General features: G+C 49.8%; 1 protein-coding gene across 1 annotated transcript in view; it reads right to left on the reverse strand.

The window, feature by feature from the left end:
- LOC120035299 (ankyrin repeat and IBR domain-containing protein 1-like) overlaps positions 1–15,061 on the reverse strand; it is a 39,572-nt gene that overhangs the window by 6,711 nt on the left and 17,800 nt on the right. Inside the window, exon 3 of the mRNA XM_038982085.1 lies at positions 8,814–9,114. Within this exon, the coding sequence (XP_038838013.1) occupies positions 8,814–9,114 (301 nt within the window). The remainder of the gene's footprint in view (positions 1–8,813; positions 9,115–15,061) is intronic.

Below are 15,061 nucleotides of genomic sequence, written 5' to 3' on the forward strand. Positions count from 1 at the left end.
GAGCCAAGCTGGACCGGGGGGTATGGAGTCGTTGCAAGGGCTAGGGAGTCAGGGGAGGAGCCTTGAAAGTGGGGGGGCTGGGTGGTAGGGTAACGGAGAGGATTGTGCTTTTCGCTGCTCGGTTGGTTCGTGGTTGGCGTGGGTTGTTTTCTTCTTTCTGGCCCGCGTCGCAGGGACTTAAAAACTCGCTCTCGTGTACATCAGCAACGTCACCGTTGCCGTTTTGTTGGTTGCCATGGGCCCTCGTCTGTCTGTCCTTTCTTACCGTGGCATATGGTTTACATTGGGTTTGAGATCTGGTGACAGGCGGCCACCGTGGCATATGGTTTACATTGGGTTTGAGATCTGGTGACAGACGGCCACCGTGGCATATGGTTTACATTGGGTTTGAGATCTGGTGACAGGCGGCCACCGTGGCATATGGTTTACATTGGGTTTGAGATCTGGTGACCGAGGGCCACCGTGGCATATGGTTTACATTGGGTTTGAGATCTGGTGACTGACGGCCACCGTGGCATATGGTTTACATTGGGTTTGAGATCTGGTGACTGACGGCCACCGTGGCATATGGTTTACATTGGGTTTGAGATCTGGTGACAGACGGCCACCGTGGCATATGGTTTACATTGGGTTTGAGATCTGGTGACTGACGGCCACCGTGGCATATGGTTTACATTGGGTTTGAGATCTGGTGACCGACGGCCACCGTGGCATATGGTTTACATTGGGTTTGAGATCTGGTGACCGACGGCCACCGTGGCATATGGTTTACATTGGGTTTGAGATCTGGTGACAGACGGCCACCGTGGCATATGGTTTACATTGGGTTTGAGATCTGGTGACCGACGGCCACCGTGGCATATGGTTTACATTGGGTTTGAGATCTGGTGACCGACGGCCACCGTGGCATATGGTTTACATTGGGTTTGAGATCTGGTGACAGACGGCCACCGTGGCATATGGTTTACATTGGGTTTGAGATCTGGTGACCGACGGCCACCGTGGCATATGGTTTACATTGGGTTTGAGATCTGGTGACAGACGGCCACCGTGGCATATGGTTTACATTGGGTTTGAGATCTGGTGTCCGAGGGCCACCGTGGCATATGGTTTACATCGGGTTTGAGATCTGGTGACAGACGGCCACCGTGGCATATGGTTTACATTGGGTTTGAGATCTGGTGTCCGAGGGCCACCGTGGCATATGGTTTACATTGGGTTTGAGATCTGGTGACAGACGGCCACCGTGGCATATGGTTTACATTGGGTTTGAGATCTGGTGACCGACGGCCACCGTGGCATATGGTTTACATTGGGTTTGAGATCTGGTGTCCGACGGCCACCGTGGCATATGGTTTACATTGGGTTTGAGATCTGGTGACCGACGGCCACCGTGGCATATGGTTTACATTGGGGTTGAGATCTGGTGACCGACGGCCACCGTGGCATATGGTTTACATTGGGTTTGAGATCTGGTGACCGACGGCCACCGTGGCATATGGTTTACATTGGGTTTGAGATCTGGTGTCCGACGGCCACCGTGGCATATGGTTTACATTGGGTTTGAGATCTGGTGACCGACGGCCACCGTGGCATATGGTTTACATTGGGTTTGAGATCTGGTGACAGACGGCCACCGTGGCATATGGTTTACATTGGGTTTGAGATCTGGTGTCCGAGGGCCACCGTGGCATATGGTTTACATTGGGTTTGAGATCTGGTGACCGACGGCCACCGTGGCATATGGTTTACATTGGGTTTGAGATCTGGTGACCGAGGGCCACCGTGGCATATGGTTTACATTGGGTTTGAGATCCGGTGTCCGACGGCCACCGTGGCATATGGTTTACATCGGGTTTGAGATCTGGTGACCGACGGTCACCGTGGCATATGGTTTACATTGGGTTTGAGATCTGGTGACCGACGGCCACCGTGGCATATGGTTTACATTGGGGTTGAGATCTGGTGACCGAGGGCCACCGTGGCATATGGTTTACATTGGGTTTGAGATCTGGTGACCGACGGCCACCGTGGCATATGGTTTACATTGGGTTTGAGATCTGGTGACATGCGGCCACCGTGGCATATGGTTTACATTGGGTTTGAGATCTGGTGACTGACGGCCACCGTGGCATATGGTTTACATTGGGTTTGAGATCTGGTGACCGACGGCCACCGTGGCATATGGTTTACATTGGGTTTGAGATCTGGTGTCCGACGGCCACCGTGGCATATGGTTTACATTGGGTTTGAGATCTGGTGACCGACGGCCACCGTGGCATATGGTTTACATTGGGTTTGAGATCTGGTGTCCGACGGCCACCGTGGCATATGGTTTACATTGGGTTTGAGATCTGGTGACCGACGGCCACCGTGGCATATGGTTTACATTGGGTTTGAGATCTGGTGACCGACGGCCACCGTGGCATATGGTTTACATTGGGTTTGAGATCTGGTGACCGACGGCCACCGTGGCATATGGTTTACATTGGGTTTGAGATCTGGTGACCGAGGGCCACCGTGGCATATGGTTTACATTGGGTTTGAGATCTGGTGACCGAGGGCCACCGTGGCATATGGTTTACATCGGGTTTGAGATCTGGTGACCGACGGCCACCGTGGCATATGGTTTACATTGGGTTTGAGATCTGGTGTCCGAGGGCCACCGTGGCATATGGTTTACATTGGGTTTGAGATCTGGTGTCCGACGGCCACCGTGGCATATGGTTTACATTGGGTTTGAGATCTGGTGACCGACGGCCACATGGTTTACATTGGGTTTGAGATCTGGTGTCCGACGGCCACCGTGGCATATGGTTTACATTGGGTTTGAGATCTGGTGTCCGACGGCCACCGTGGCATATGGTTTACATTGGGTTTGAGATCTGGTGTCCGACGGCCACCGTGGCATATGGTTTACATTGGGTTTGAGATCTGGTGACCGAGGGCCACCGTGGCATATGGTTTACATTGGGTTTGATATCTGGTGTCCGACGGCCACCGTGGCATATGGTTTACATTGGGTTTGAGATCTGGTGACCGAGGGCCACCGTGGCATATGGTTTACATTGGGTTTGATATCTGGTGTCCGACGGCCACCGTGGCATATGGTTTACATTGGGTTTGAGATCTGGTGTCCGACGGCCACCGTGGCATATGGTTTACATTGGGTTTGAGATCTGGTGACCGACGGCCACATGGTTTACATTGGGTTTGAGATCTGGTGTCCGACGGCCACCGTGGCATATGGTTTACATTGGGTTTGATATCTGGTGTCCGACGGCCACCGTGGCATATGGTTTACATTGGGTTTGAGATCTGGTGACCGACGGCCACCGTGGCATATGGTTTACATTGGGTTTGATATCTGGTGTCCGACGGCCACCGTGGCATATGGTTTACATTGGGTTTGAGATCTGGTGTCCGACGGCCACCGTGGCATATGGTTTACATTGGGTTTGAGATCTGGTGACCGAGGGCCACATGGTTTACATTGGGTTTGAGATCTGGTGTCCGACGGCCACCGTGGCATATGGTTTACATTGGGTTTGAGATCCGGTGACCGACGGCCACCGTGGCATATGGTTTACATCGTATTCATGCTCATCAAACCATTCAGTGATCACTCGTGTCCTCTGGATTGGGGGGCATTGTCATTCTATGGGGACATAGCCAAGGGAGACAAAATAATGGCCAGCCCAGCATTTTTATACCTGACCCTAAGCATGATGGGATATTAATAGCTTAATTAACACAGGAACTACACCTGTGTGGAAGCACCTGCTTTCAATATACTTTGTGTCCCTCATTTAGTGTTTCCTTTATCTTGGCAGTTACCTGTATATGAGATGTTCGAGGAAAATCAACAAGACAGATTTTCCTTGTTGTGAAATCTGATCAGATCAGATCAGGTGCCCAGGACAGGGCTCCCCCAACCCTGTTCCTGTAGAGCTACCGTCCTATAGGTTCACCCCAACCCTGTTCCTGTAGAGCTACCGTCCTATAGGTTCACCCCAACCCTGTTCCTGGAGAGCTACCGTCCTATAGGTTCACTCCAAGCCTGTTCCTGGAGAGCTACCCTCCTATAGGTTCACCCCAACCCTGTTCCTGTAGAGCTACCGTCCTATAGGCTCCCCCAACCCTGTTCCTGTAGAGCTACCGTCCTATAGGTTCACCCCAACCCTGTTCCTGTAGAGCTACCGTCCTATAGGTTCACCCCAACCCTGTTCCTGGAGAGCTACCGTCCTATAGGTTCACTCCAAGCCTGTTCCTGGAGAGCTACCCTCCTATAGGTTCACTCCAAGCCTGTTCCTGGAGAGCTACCCTCCTATAGGTTCACTCCAAGCCTGTTCCTGGAGAGCTACCGTCCTATAGGTTCCCTCCAAGCCTGTTCCTGGAGAGCTACCCTCCTATAGGTTCACTCCAAGCCTGTTCCTGGAGAACTACTACCCTCCTATAGGTTCACTCCAAGCCTGTTCCTGGAGAACTACCGTCCTATAGGTTCACTCCAAGCCTGTTCCTGTAGAGCTACCGTCCTATAGGTTCACTCCAACCCTGTTCCTGGAGAACTACCGTCCTATAGGTTCACTCCAAGCCTAATCTAGCACACCTGATTCTAATAATTAGCAGTTTATTTTTTTAAATCAGGTTGGAGTGAAAACCTACAGGAGGGTAGCTCTCCTGGAACAGGATTGGAGAGCCCTGGCCTAAGGGAAAGGGGATTAAGGGAACAAGTGTCTATGGGGTAGGGCTACGGGGAGAAGTGTCTATGGGGTAGGGCTACAGGGAGAAGTGTCTATGGGGTAGGGCTACGGGGAGAAGTGTCTATGGGGTAGGGCTACGGGGAGAAGTGTCTATGGGGTAGGGCTACAGGGAGAAGTGTCTATGGGGTAGGGCTACGGGGAGAAGTGTCTATGGGGTAGGGCTACAGGGAGAAGTGTCTATGGGGTAGGGCTACAGGGAGAAGTGTCTATGGGGTAGGTCTACGGGGAGAAGTGTCTATGGGGTAGGGCTACGGGGAGAAGTGTCTATGGGGTAGGGCTACGTGAAGTGTCTATGGGGTAGGGCTACAGGGAGAAGTGTCTATGGGGTAGGGCTACGTGAAGTGTCTATGGGGTAGGGCTACAGGGAGAAGTGTCTATGGGGTAGGGCTACAGGGAGAAGTGTCTATGGGGTAGGGCTATGAGAAGTGTCTATGGGGTAGGGCTACGGGGAGAAGTGTCTATGGGGTAGGGCTACGTGAAGTGTCTATGGGGTAGGGCTACAGGGAGAAGTGTCTATGGGGTAGGGCTATGAGAAGTGTCTATGGGGTAGGGCTATGAGAAGTGTCTATGGGGTAGGGCTACGGGGAGAAGTGTCTATGGGGTAGGGCTACGGGGAGAAGTGTCTATGGGGTAGGGCTACGGGGAGAAGTGTCTATGGGGTAGGGCTACAGGGAGAAGTGTCTATGGGGTAGGGCTACGTGAAGTGTCTATGGGGTAGGTCTACGGGGAGAAGTGTCTATGGGGTAGGGCTACGGGGAGAAGTGTCTATGGGGTAGGGCTACGTGAAGTGTCTATGGGGTAGGGCTACAGGGAGAAGTGTCTATGGGGTAGGGCTACGTGAAGTGTCTATGGGGTAGGGCTACAGGGAGAAGTGTCTATGGGGTAGGGCTACAGGGAGAAGTGTCTATGGGGTAGGGCTATGAGAAGTGTCTATGGGGTAGGGCTACGGGGAGAAGTGTCTATGGGGTAGGGCTACGTGAAGTGTCTATGGGGTAGGGCTACAGGGAGAAGTGTCTATGGGGTAGGGCTATGAGAAGTGTCTATGGGGTAGGGCTACGGGGAGAAGTGTCTATGGGGTAGGGCTACGGGGAGAAGTGTCTATGGGGTAGGGCTACGGGGAGAAGTGTCTATGGGGTAGGGCTACAGGGAGAAGTGTCTATGGGGTAGGGCTACGTGAAGTGTCTATGGGGTAGGGCTACGGGGAGAAGTGTCTATGGGGTAGGGCTACGGGGAGAAGTGTCTATGGGGTAGGGCTACGGGGAAAAGTGTCTATGGGGTAGGTCTACGGGGAGAAGTGTCTATGGGGTAGGTCTACGGGGAGAAGTGTCTATGGGGTAGGGCTACGGGGAGAAGTGTCTATGGGGTAGGTCTACGGGGAGAAGTGTCTATGGGGTAGGTCTACGGGGAGAAGTGTCTATGGGGTAGGGCTACGGGGAGAAGTGTCTATGGGGTAGGGCTACGTGAAGTGTCTATGGGGTAGGGCTACAGGGAGAAGTGTCTATGGGGTAGGGCTACGGGGAGAAGTGTCTATGGGGTAGGGCTACGGGGAGAAGTGTCTATGGGGTAGGGCTACGGGGAGAAGTGTCTATGGGGTAGGGCTACGGGGAGAAGTGTCTATGGGGTAGGGCTACGGGGAGAAGTGTCTATGGGGTAGGGCTACGGGGAGAAGTGTCTATGGGGTAGGTCTACGGGGAGAAGTGTCTATGGGGTAGGTCTACGGGGAGAAGTGTCTATGGGGTAGGTCTACGGGGAGAAGTGTCTATGGGGTAGGGCTACGGGGAGAAGTGTCTATGGGGTAGGGCTACGGGGAGAAGTGTCTATGGGGTAGGGCTACGGGGAGAAGTGTCTATGGGGTAGGTCTACGGGGAGAAGTGTCTATGGGGTAGGGCTACGTGAAGTGTCTATGGGGTAGGGCTACAGGGAGAAGTGTCTATGGGGTAGGGCTACGTGAAGTGTCTATGGGGTAGGGCTACAGGGAGAAGTGTCTATGGGGTAAGGCTACGGGGAGAAGTGTCTATGGGGTAGGGCTATGAGAAGTGTCTATGGGGTAGGCTACGGGGAGAAGTGTCTATGGGGTAGGTCTACGGGGTGAAGTGTCTATGGGGTAGGGCTACGTGAAGTGTCTATGGGGTAGGGCTACAGGGAGAAGTGTCTATGGGGTAGGGCTACGTGAAGTGTCTATGGGGTAGGGCTACAGGGAGAAGTGTCTATGGGGTAAGGCTACGGGGAGAAGTGTCTATGGGGTAGGGCTATGAGAAGTGTCTATGGGGTAGGCTACGGGGAGAAGTGTCTATGGGGTAGGCTACGGGGAGAAGTGTCTATGGGGTAGGGCTACAGGGAGAAGTGTCTGGGGTAGGGCTACAGGGAGAAGTGTCTGGGGTAGGGCTACGTGAAGTGTCTATGGGGTAGGGCTACGGGGAGAAGTGTCTATGGGGTAGGGCTACGGGGAGAAGTGTCTATGGGGTAGGGCTACGGGGAGAAGTGTCTATGGGGTAGGGCTACGTGAAGTGTCTATGGGGTAGGGCTACGGGGAGAAGTGTCTATGGTGTAGCGCTACGGGGAGAAGTGTCTATGGGGTAGGGCTACGGGGAGAAGTGTCTATGGGGTAGGGCTACGGGGAGAAGTGTCTATGGGGTAGGGCTACGGGGAGAAGTGTCTATGGGGTAGGTCTACGGGGAAACATTTACACCGTACAATATTTTCCAAGCTCATGTGTGGTCATTTTGAATGTAGATGGATGCACGTAGATGAGTTGGCCATCCGCCAGTTGGCCATCCGCGGAGATGAGGAATTGGACTCACTCATCAAGGCCACCATCGCTGGAGGAGGTGTAATTCCTCACATCCACAAGTCTCTGATTGGAAAGAAGGGCCAGCAGAAGACTGCATAGAGGAAGTGACCTCACACCACCAGGAATTTTATTTTATTTATTTAACTGGGCTACGTGAAGTGTCTATGGGGTAGGGCTACGTGAAGTGTCTATGGGGTAGGGCTACGGGGAGAAGTGTCTATGGGGTAGGGCTACGGGGAGAAGTGTCTATGGGGTAGGGCTACGGGGAGAAGTGTCTATGGGGTAAGGCTACGGGGAGAAGTGTCTATGGGGTAGGGCTACAGGGAGAAGTGTCTATGGGTAGGGCTACGGGGAGAAGTGTCTATGGGGTAGGGCTATGGGGAGAAGTGTCTATGGGTAGGGCTACGGGGAGAAGTGTCTATGGGGTAGGGCTACGTGAAGTGTCTATGGGGTAGGGCTACAGGGAGAAGTGTCTATGGGTAGGGCTACGGGGAGAAATGTCTATGGGGTAGGGCTATGGGGAGAAGTGTCTATGGGGTAGGGCTACGGGGAGAAGTGTCTATGGGGTAGGGCTACGTGAAGTGTCTATGGGGTAGGGCTACAGGGAGAAGTGTCTATGGGTAGGGCTACGGGGAGAAGTGTCTATGGGGTAGGGCTATGGGGAGAAGTGTCTATGGGGTAGGGCTACGGGGAGAAGTGTCTATGGGGTAAGGCTACGGGGAGAAGTGTCTATGGGGTAGGGCTATGTGGTAGGGCTATGGGGAGAAGTGTCTATGGGGTAGGGCTATGGGAAGTGCCTAGCAGAAGTGTCTAAGGGGTAGGGGTATGAGAAGTGTCTAAGGGGTAGGGCTATGAGAAGTGTCTATGGGGCAGGGCTATGAGAAGTGTCTAAGGGCTATGGGAAGTGCCTAGCAGAAGTGTCTAAGGGGTAGGGGTATGAGAAGTGTCTAAGGGGTAGGGCTATGAGAAGTGTCTATGGGGCAGGGCTATGAGAAGTGTCTAAGGGCTATGTGAAGTGTCTAAGGGGTATGTGAAGTGTCTAAGGGGTATGTGAAGTGTCTAAGGGGTATGTGAAGTGTCTAAGGGGTATGTGAAGTGTCTAAGGGCTATGAGAAGTGTCTATGTGGCAGGGCTATGAGTTGTGTCTATGGGGTAGGTCTAAGGGGTAGGGGCTATGAGTTGTGTCTATGGGGTAGGTCTAAGGGGTAGGGGCTATGAGTTGTGTCTATGGGGTAGGGCTAAGGGGTCGGGGTTCGCACCTCAACACACTTCTTCATCCCTGAGGCGGCTGCGTAGTGCAGCGATGTATTCTTCTTGTTATCAGTAGCGTTGACGTTGGCGTTCTCATACTCTCCCCGGTCCAGCTTGGCTCCGGTCCATTTCAGGATGATCTGCAGACACTCTGCCCTCTTCATCTCGTCCAGCTCGGGCCGGGCCAGCCGCGGCTGCAGAGCCCCCTCCCCCATTAGGATGTGGGGGCCCATACAGAGGAGATGGAGGGACGTCTCATTGTGAACGTTACGCTTGTTGGGGTTGCCGTCCTTACTGAAGAGAAAGGACCTGGTAGGGAGACGGGAAGGAAAAAGGGACATGGTTTACTTGGTACTAATATGACCCTTTTGAAAACGTCACAGTCACCCTTAAAGGGATTGTTCAGGATTTTGGCAATGAGGTCCTACGTCTACTTCCCCAGATTCAGATGAACTTGTGGATACCATTTTTATGTCTCTGCGTTCAGGTTGAAGGAAGTTGCCAACTAGCGTTTGCGCAATGACTTGAAGTCTATGGGAACGGCTAACGTGCTAGCTGTTCCTGTAGACTTCCAGCCATTGCGCTAACACTAGTTAGCATTGGCTCACAAAACTGGATGCAGAGACATAAAAAAGATATCCACAAGTTTCTCACACTCTGGGGAAGTCCCGAACTATCCCTTTAAGTACAAGTACAGAGTGAGTACCTCAGACTATTTTACTATAGTGAAGTAATATTTGATGTGTATATACAGTATATATATATACAGTACACACACACACACGCACACACACACACACACACACACACACACACACACACACGAGACTCGTAAATAAGACTAGCCTATTAAAATGTTTATCTGACTCCATCACGATAAATAGCAATATGCAAGAGACTACAGTTTTATTTTTTATTTCACCTGTATTTAACCAGGTAGGCTCGTTGAGAACAAGTTCTCATTTACAACTGCGACCTGGTCAAGATAAAGCAAAGCAGTGCGACACAAACAACAACACAGAGTTACACATGGAGTAAACAAACATACAGTCAATAACACAATTGTTGAGTTACAGCAATAGACCGTGAAGAAATGTCTGAACGGAATTCTAAATACAAGTGTATTTAATTACTTTGTCAAATGAATGGATTCACATACAAGGCATAAAGCTTAGCTTACAAAGCATTAACAAGCATTACAAGGCATTATTCTAAGCATGGTCAGATTGAGATGAAGAATGCCAGGGCCCAGAGGTCATGGGAGAGATGAAGAATGCCAGGGCCCAGAGGTCATGGGAGAGATGAAGAATGAGTGTAGGTTTCTCACCACAGCAAGTCAGGAACATAAGAGAAAGAACAATGAATCTAAGACACCTTTATAACATCTGAGTTGTTTGGATTCAAATGTTGACTTGTTGACCAATAGTATTACTGTAAAGTTAACCTCAGATATCAGACCAATAGGATGTAACCCCTGCTCCTCAGAGGTGAGACACTGGGGGGTTGGAGAGATCAACGCAGAGAATGCTGAATTCCTAAGAGAATGCTGAATTCCTAAGAGAACGCAGAATTCCTAAGAGAACGCAGAATTCCTAAGAGAACGCAGAGAATGCTAAATTCCTAAGAGAACACAGAGAATGTTGAATTCCTAAGAGAACACAGAGAATGCAAAATTCCTAAGAGAACACAGAGAATGTTGAATTCCTAAGAGAACACAGAGAATGCTGAATTCCTAAGAGAACACAGAGAATGCTGAATTCCTAAGAGAACACAGAGAATGCTGAATTCCTAAGAGAACACAGAGAATGTTGAATTCCTAAGAGAACACAGAGAATGCTAAATTCCTAAGAGAACACAGAGAATGCTAAATTCCTAAGAGAACACAGAGAATGCTAAATTCCTAAGAGAACGCGGAGAATGTTGAATTCCTAAGAGAACACAGAGAATGCTAAATTCCTAAGAGAACACAGAGAATGCTAAATTCCTAAGAGAACGCAGAGAATGTTGAATTCCTAAGAGAACACAGAGAATGCTGAATTCCTAAGAGAACGCAGAGAATGTTGAATTCCTAAGAGAACACAGAGAATGCTGAATTCCTAAGAGAACGCAGAGAATGCTGAATTCCTAAGAGAACGCAGAGAATGCTGAATTCCTAAGAGAACGCAGAGAATGCTGAATTCCTAAGAGAACGCAGAATTCCTAAGAGAACGCAGAGAATGCTGAATTCCTAAGAGAACACAGAGAATGTTGAATTCCTAAGAGAACACAGAGAATGCAAAATTCCTAAGAGAACACAGAGAATGCTGAATTCCTAAGAGAACGCAGAGAATGCTGAATTCCTAAGAGAACGCAGAGAATGCTGAATTCCTAAGAGAACGCAGAGAATGCTGAATTCCTAAGAGAACGCAGAGAATGCTGAATTCCTAAGAGAACGCAGAGAATGCTGAATTCCTAAGAGAACGCAGAGAATGTTGAATTCCTAAGAGAACACAGAGAATGCTGAATTCCTAAGAGAACACAGAGAATGCTGAATTCCTAAGAGAACACAGAGAATGTTGAATTCCTAAGAGAACACAGAGAATGCTGAATTCCTAAGAGAACACAGAGAATGCTGAATTCCTAAGGGAACACAGATGATATTCTTGCATCCAGTTGATAAGAAGAGTCCCTTCAGGGACTGCTCTACATCACGAGCACCTGACTGTCTGGAAGTGGGGGTGCAATTGTCTTTAAAAATTATAATAGAATTAAACATTTTAAATTATGTATTTATTTTAAACCATATTTCTGAACAGAACACACCTATTTTTCTGAGGTTCTGCCAATAATTATATTGAACTCGAGTACTCAAATAATAAAAAATGTAACACAAGGCGAGAAAAAAAATGGTGCATTTATCTAGACCCATAAGCCAACAGCGCTCAACAATGCCTAATTTATCATAACCATCACAGATAACAAATCATAAATATCCCCATATATACAGTGCCTTCAGAAAATATTCACACCCCTTGACTTTCTCCACATTTTGTTGTGTTAAGCCTGAATTTAAAATGGATTAAATTGAGATGTTGTCATCACTGGCCTACACACAATACCGGATAATGTTGAAGTGGAATTTTACTAATTAATTTAAAATGAAAAGCTGAAATGTCTTGAGTAAATAAGTATTCAACCCCTTTGTTATTGCAAGTCTAAATAAGCCCAGGAGTAAAACTTTGCTTAACAAGTCACACAATAAGTTGCAATTTCAAGCACAAAGACGAGGGAGCTTTTCCAATGCCTTGTAAAACACGTAGGACTATGGACCACTAGAGTCAACATGTAGGACTACGGACCACTAGAGTCAACATGTAGGACTACGGACCACTAGAGTCAACATGTAGACCTACGGACGACTAGAGTCAACATGTAGGACTATGGACCACTAGGCCTATGGACCACTAGAGTCAACATGTAGGACCACTAGAGTCAACATGTAGGACTACAGACCACTAGAGTCAACATGTAGGACTATGGACCACTTGAGTCAACATGTAGGACTACGGACCACTAGAGTCAACATGTAGGACTACGGACCGCTAGAGTCAACATGTAGGACTATGGAACACTGGAGTCAACATGTAGGAATATGGACCACTTGAGTCAACATGTAGGACTACGGACCACTAGAGTCAACATGTAGGACTATGGACCACTTGAGTCAACATGTAGGACTACGGACCACTAGAGTCAACATGTAGGACTACGGACCACTAGAGTCAACATGTAGGCCTACGGACCACTAGAGTCAACATGTAGACCTACGGACCACTAGAGTCAACATGTAGGACTATGGACCACTAGGCCTATGGACCACTAGGCCTATGGACCACTAGGCCTATGGACCACTAGAGTCAACATGTAGGACTATGGACCACTAGGCCTATGGACCACTAGGCCTATGGACCACTAGGCCTATGGACCACTAGAGTCAACATGTAGGACCACTAGAGTCAACATGTAGGACTACGGACCGCTAGAGTCAACATGTAGGACTACTGACCGCTAGAGTCAACATGTAGGACTACTGACCGCTAGAGTCAACATGTAGGACTACTGACCGCTAGAGTCAACATGTAGGACTACGGACCGCTAGAGTCAACATGTAGGACTACGGACCGCTAGAGTCAACATGTAGGACTACGGACCGCTAGAGTCAACATGTAGGACTACGGACCGCTAGAGTCAACATGTAGGACTACTAGAGTCAACATGTAGGACCACTAGAGTCAACATGTAGGACTACGGACCACTAGAGTCAACATGTAGGACTACGGACCACTAGAGTCAACATGTAGACCTACGGACCGCTAGAGTCAACATGTAGGACTACGGACCGCTAGAGTCAACATGTAGGACTACGGACCGCTAGAGTCAACATGTAGGACTACGGACCGCTAGAGTCAACATGTAGGCCTACGGACCACTAGAGTCAACATGTAGGCCTACGGACCACTAGAGTCAACATGTAGGACTACGGACCACTAGAGTCAACATGTAGGACTACGGACCGCCAGAGCCGACATGTAGGACTACGGACCGCCAGAGCCGACATGTAGGACTACGGACCGCCAGAGCCGACATGTAGGACTACGGACCGCCAGAGCCCACATGTAGGACTACGGACCGCCAGAGCCGACATGTAGGACTACGGACCGCTAGAGTCAACATGTAGGACTACGGACCGCCAGAGTCAACATGTAGGACTACGGACCGCTAGAGTCAACATGTAGGACTACAGACCACTAGAGTCAACATGTAGGACTACGGACCACTTGAGTCAACATGTAGGACTACGGACCACTAGAGTCAACATGTAGGACTACGGACCGCTAGAGTCAACATGTAGGACTATGGACCACTAGGCCTATGGACCACTAGGCCTATGGACCACTAGGCCTATGGACCACTAGAGTCAACATGTAGGACCACTAGAGTCAACATGTAGGACCACTAGAGTCAACATGTAGGCCTATGGACCACTAGAGTCAACATGTAGGCCTACGGACCACTAGAGTCAACATGTAGGCCTACGGACCACTAGAGTCAACATGTAGGACTACGGACCACTAGAGTCAACATGTAGGACTACGGACCGCTAGAATCAACATGTAGGACTACTGACCGCTAGAGTCAACATGTAGGACTACGGACCGCTAGAGTCAACATGTAGGACTACGGACCGCTAGAGTCAACATGTAGGACTACGGACCGCTAGAGTCAACATGTAGGACTACGGACCGCTAGAGTCAACATGTAGGACTACGGACCGCTAGAGTCAACATGTAGGACTACGGACCGCTAGAGTCAACATGTAGGACTACGGACCGCTAGAGTCAACATGTAGGACCACTAGAGTCAACATGTAGGACTACGGACCACTAGAGTCAACATGTAGGACTACGGACCACTAGAGTCAACATGTAGGACTACGGACCACTAGAGTCAACATGTAGGACTACGGACCACTAGAGTCAACATGTAGGACTACGGACCACTAGAGTCAACATGTAGGACTACGGACCACTAGAGTCAACATGTAGGACTACGGACCACTAGAGTCAACATGTAGGACTACGGACCACTAGAGTCAACATGTAGGACTACGGACCACTAGAGTCAACATGTAGGACTACGGACCACTAGAGTCAACATGTAGGACTACGGACCACTAGAGTCAACATGTAGGACTACGGACCACTAGAGTCAACATGTAGGACTACGGACCACTAGAGTCAACATGTAGGACTACGGACCACTAGAGTCAACATGTAGGACTACGGACCACTAGAGTCAACATGTAGGACTACGGACCACTAGAGTCAACATGTAGGACTACGGACCACTAGAGTCAACATGTAGGACTACGGACCACTAGAGTCAACATGTAGGACTACGGACCACTAGAGTCAACATGTAGGACTACGGACCGCTAGAGTCAACATGTAGGACTACGGACCGCTAGAGTCAACATGTAGGACTACGGACCGCTAGAGTCAACATGTAGGACTACGGACCGCTAGAGTCAACATGTAGGACTATGGAACACTGGAGTCAACATGTAGGACTATGGACCACTAGAGTCAACATGTAGGACTACGGACCGCTAGAGTCAACATGTAGGACTACGGACCACTAGAGTCAACATGTAGGACTATGGAACACTGGAGTCAACATGTAGGACTATGGAACACTAGAGTCAACATGTAGGACT

Source organism: Salvelinus namaycush, unplaced genomic scaffold, assembly GCF_016432855.1.
Source record: "Salvelinus namaycush isolate Seneca unplaced genomic scaffold, SaNama_1.0 Scaffold1017, whole genome shotgun sequence".
Taxonomy (NCBI): Eukaryota; Metazoa; Chordata; class Actinopteri; order Salmoniformes; family Salmonidae; genus Salvelinus; species Salvelinus namaycush.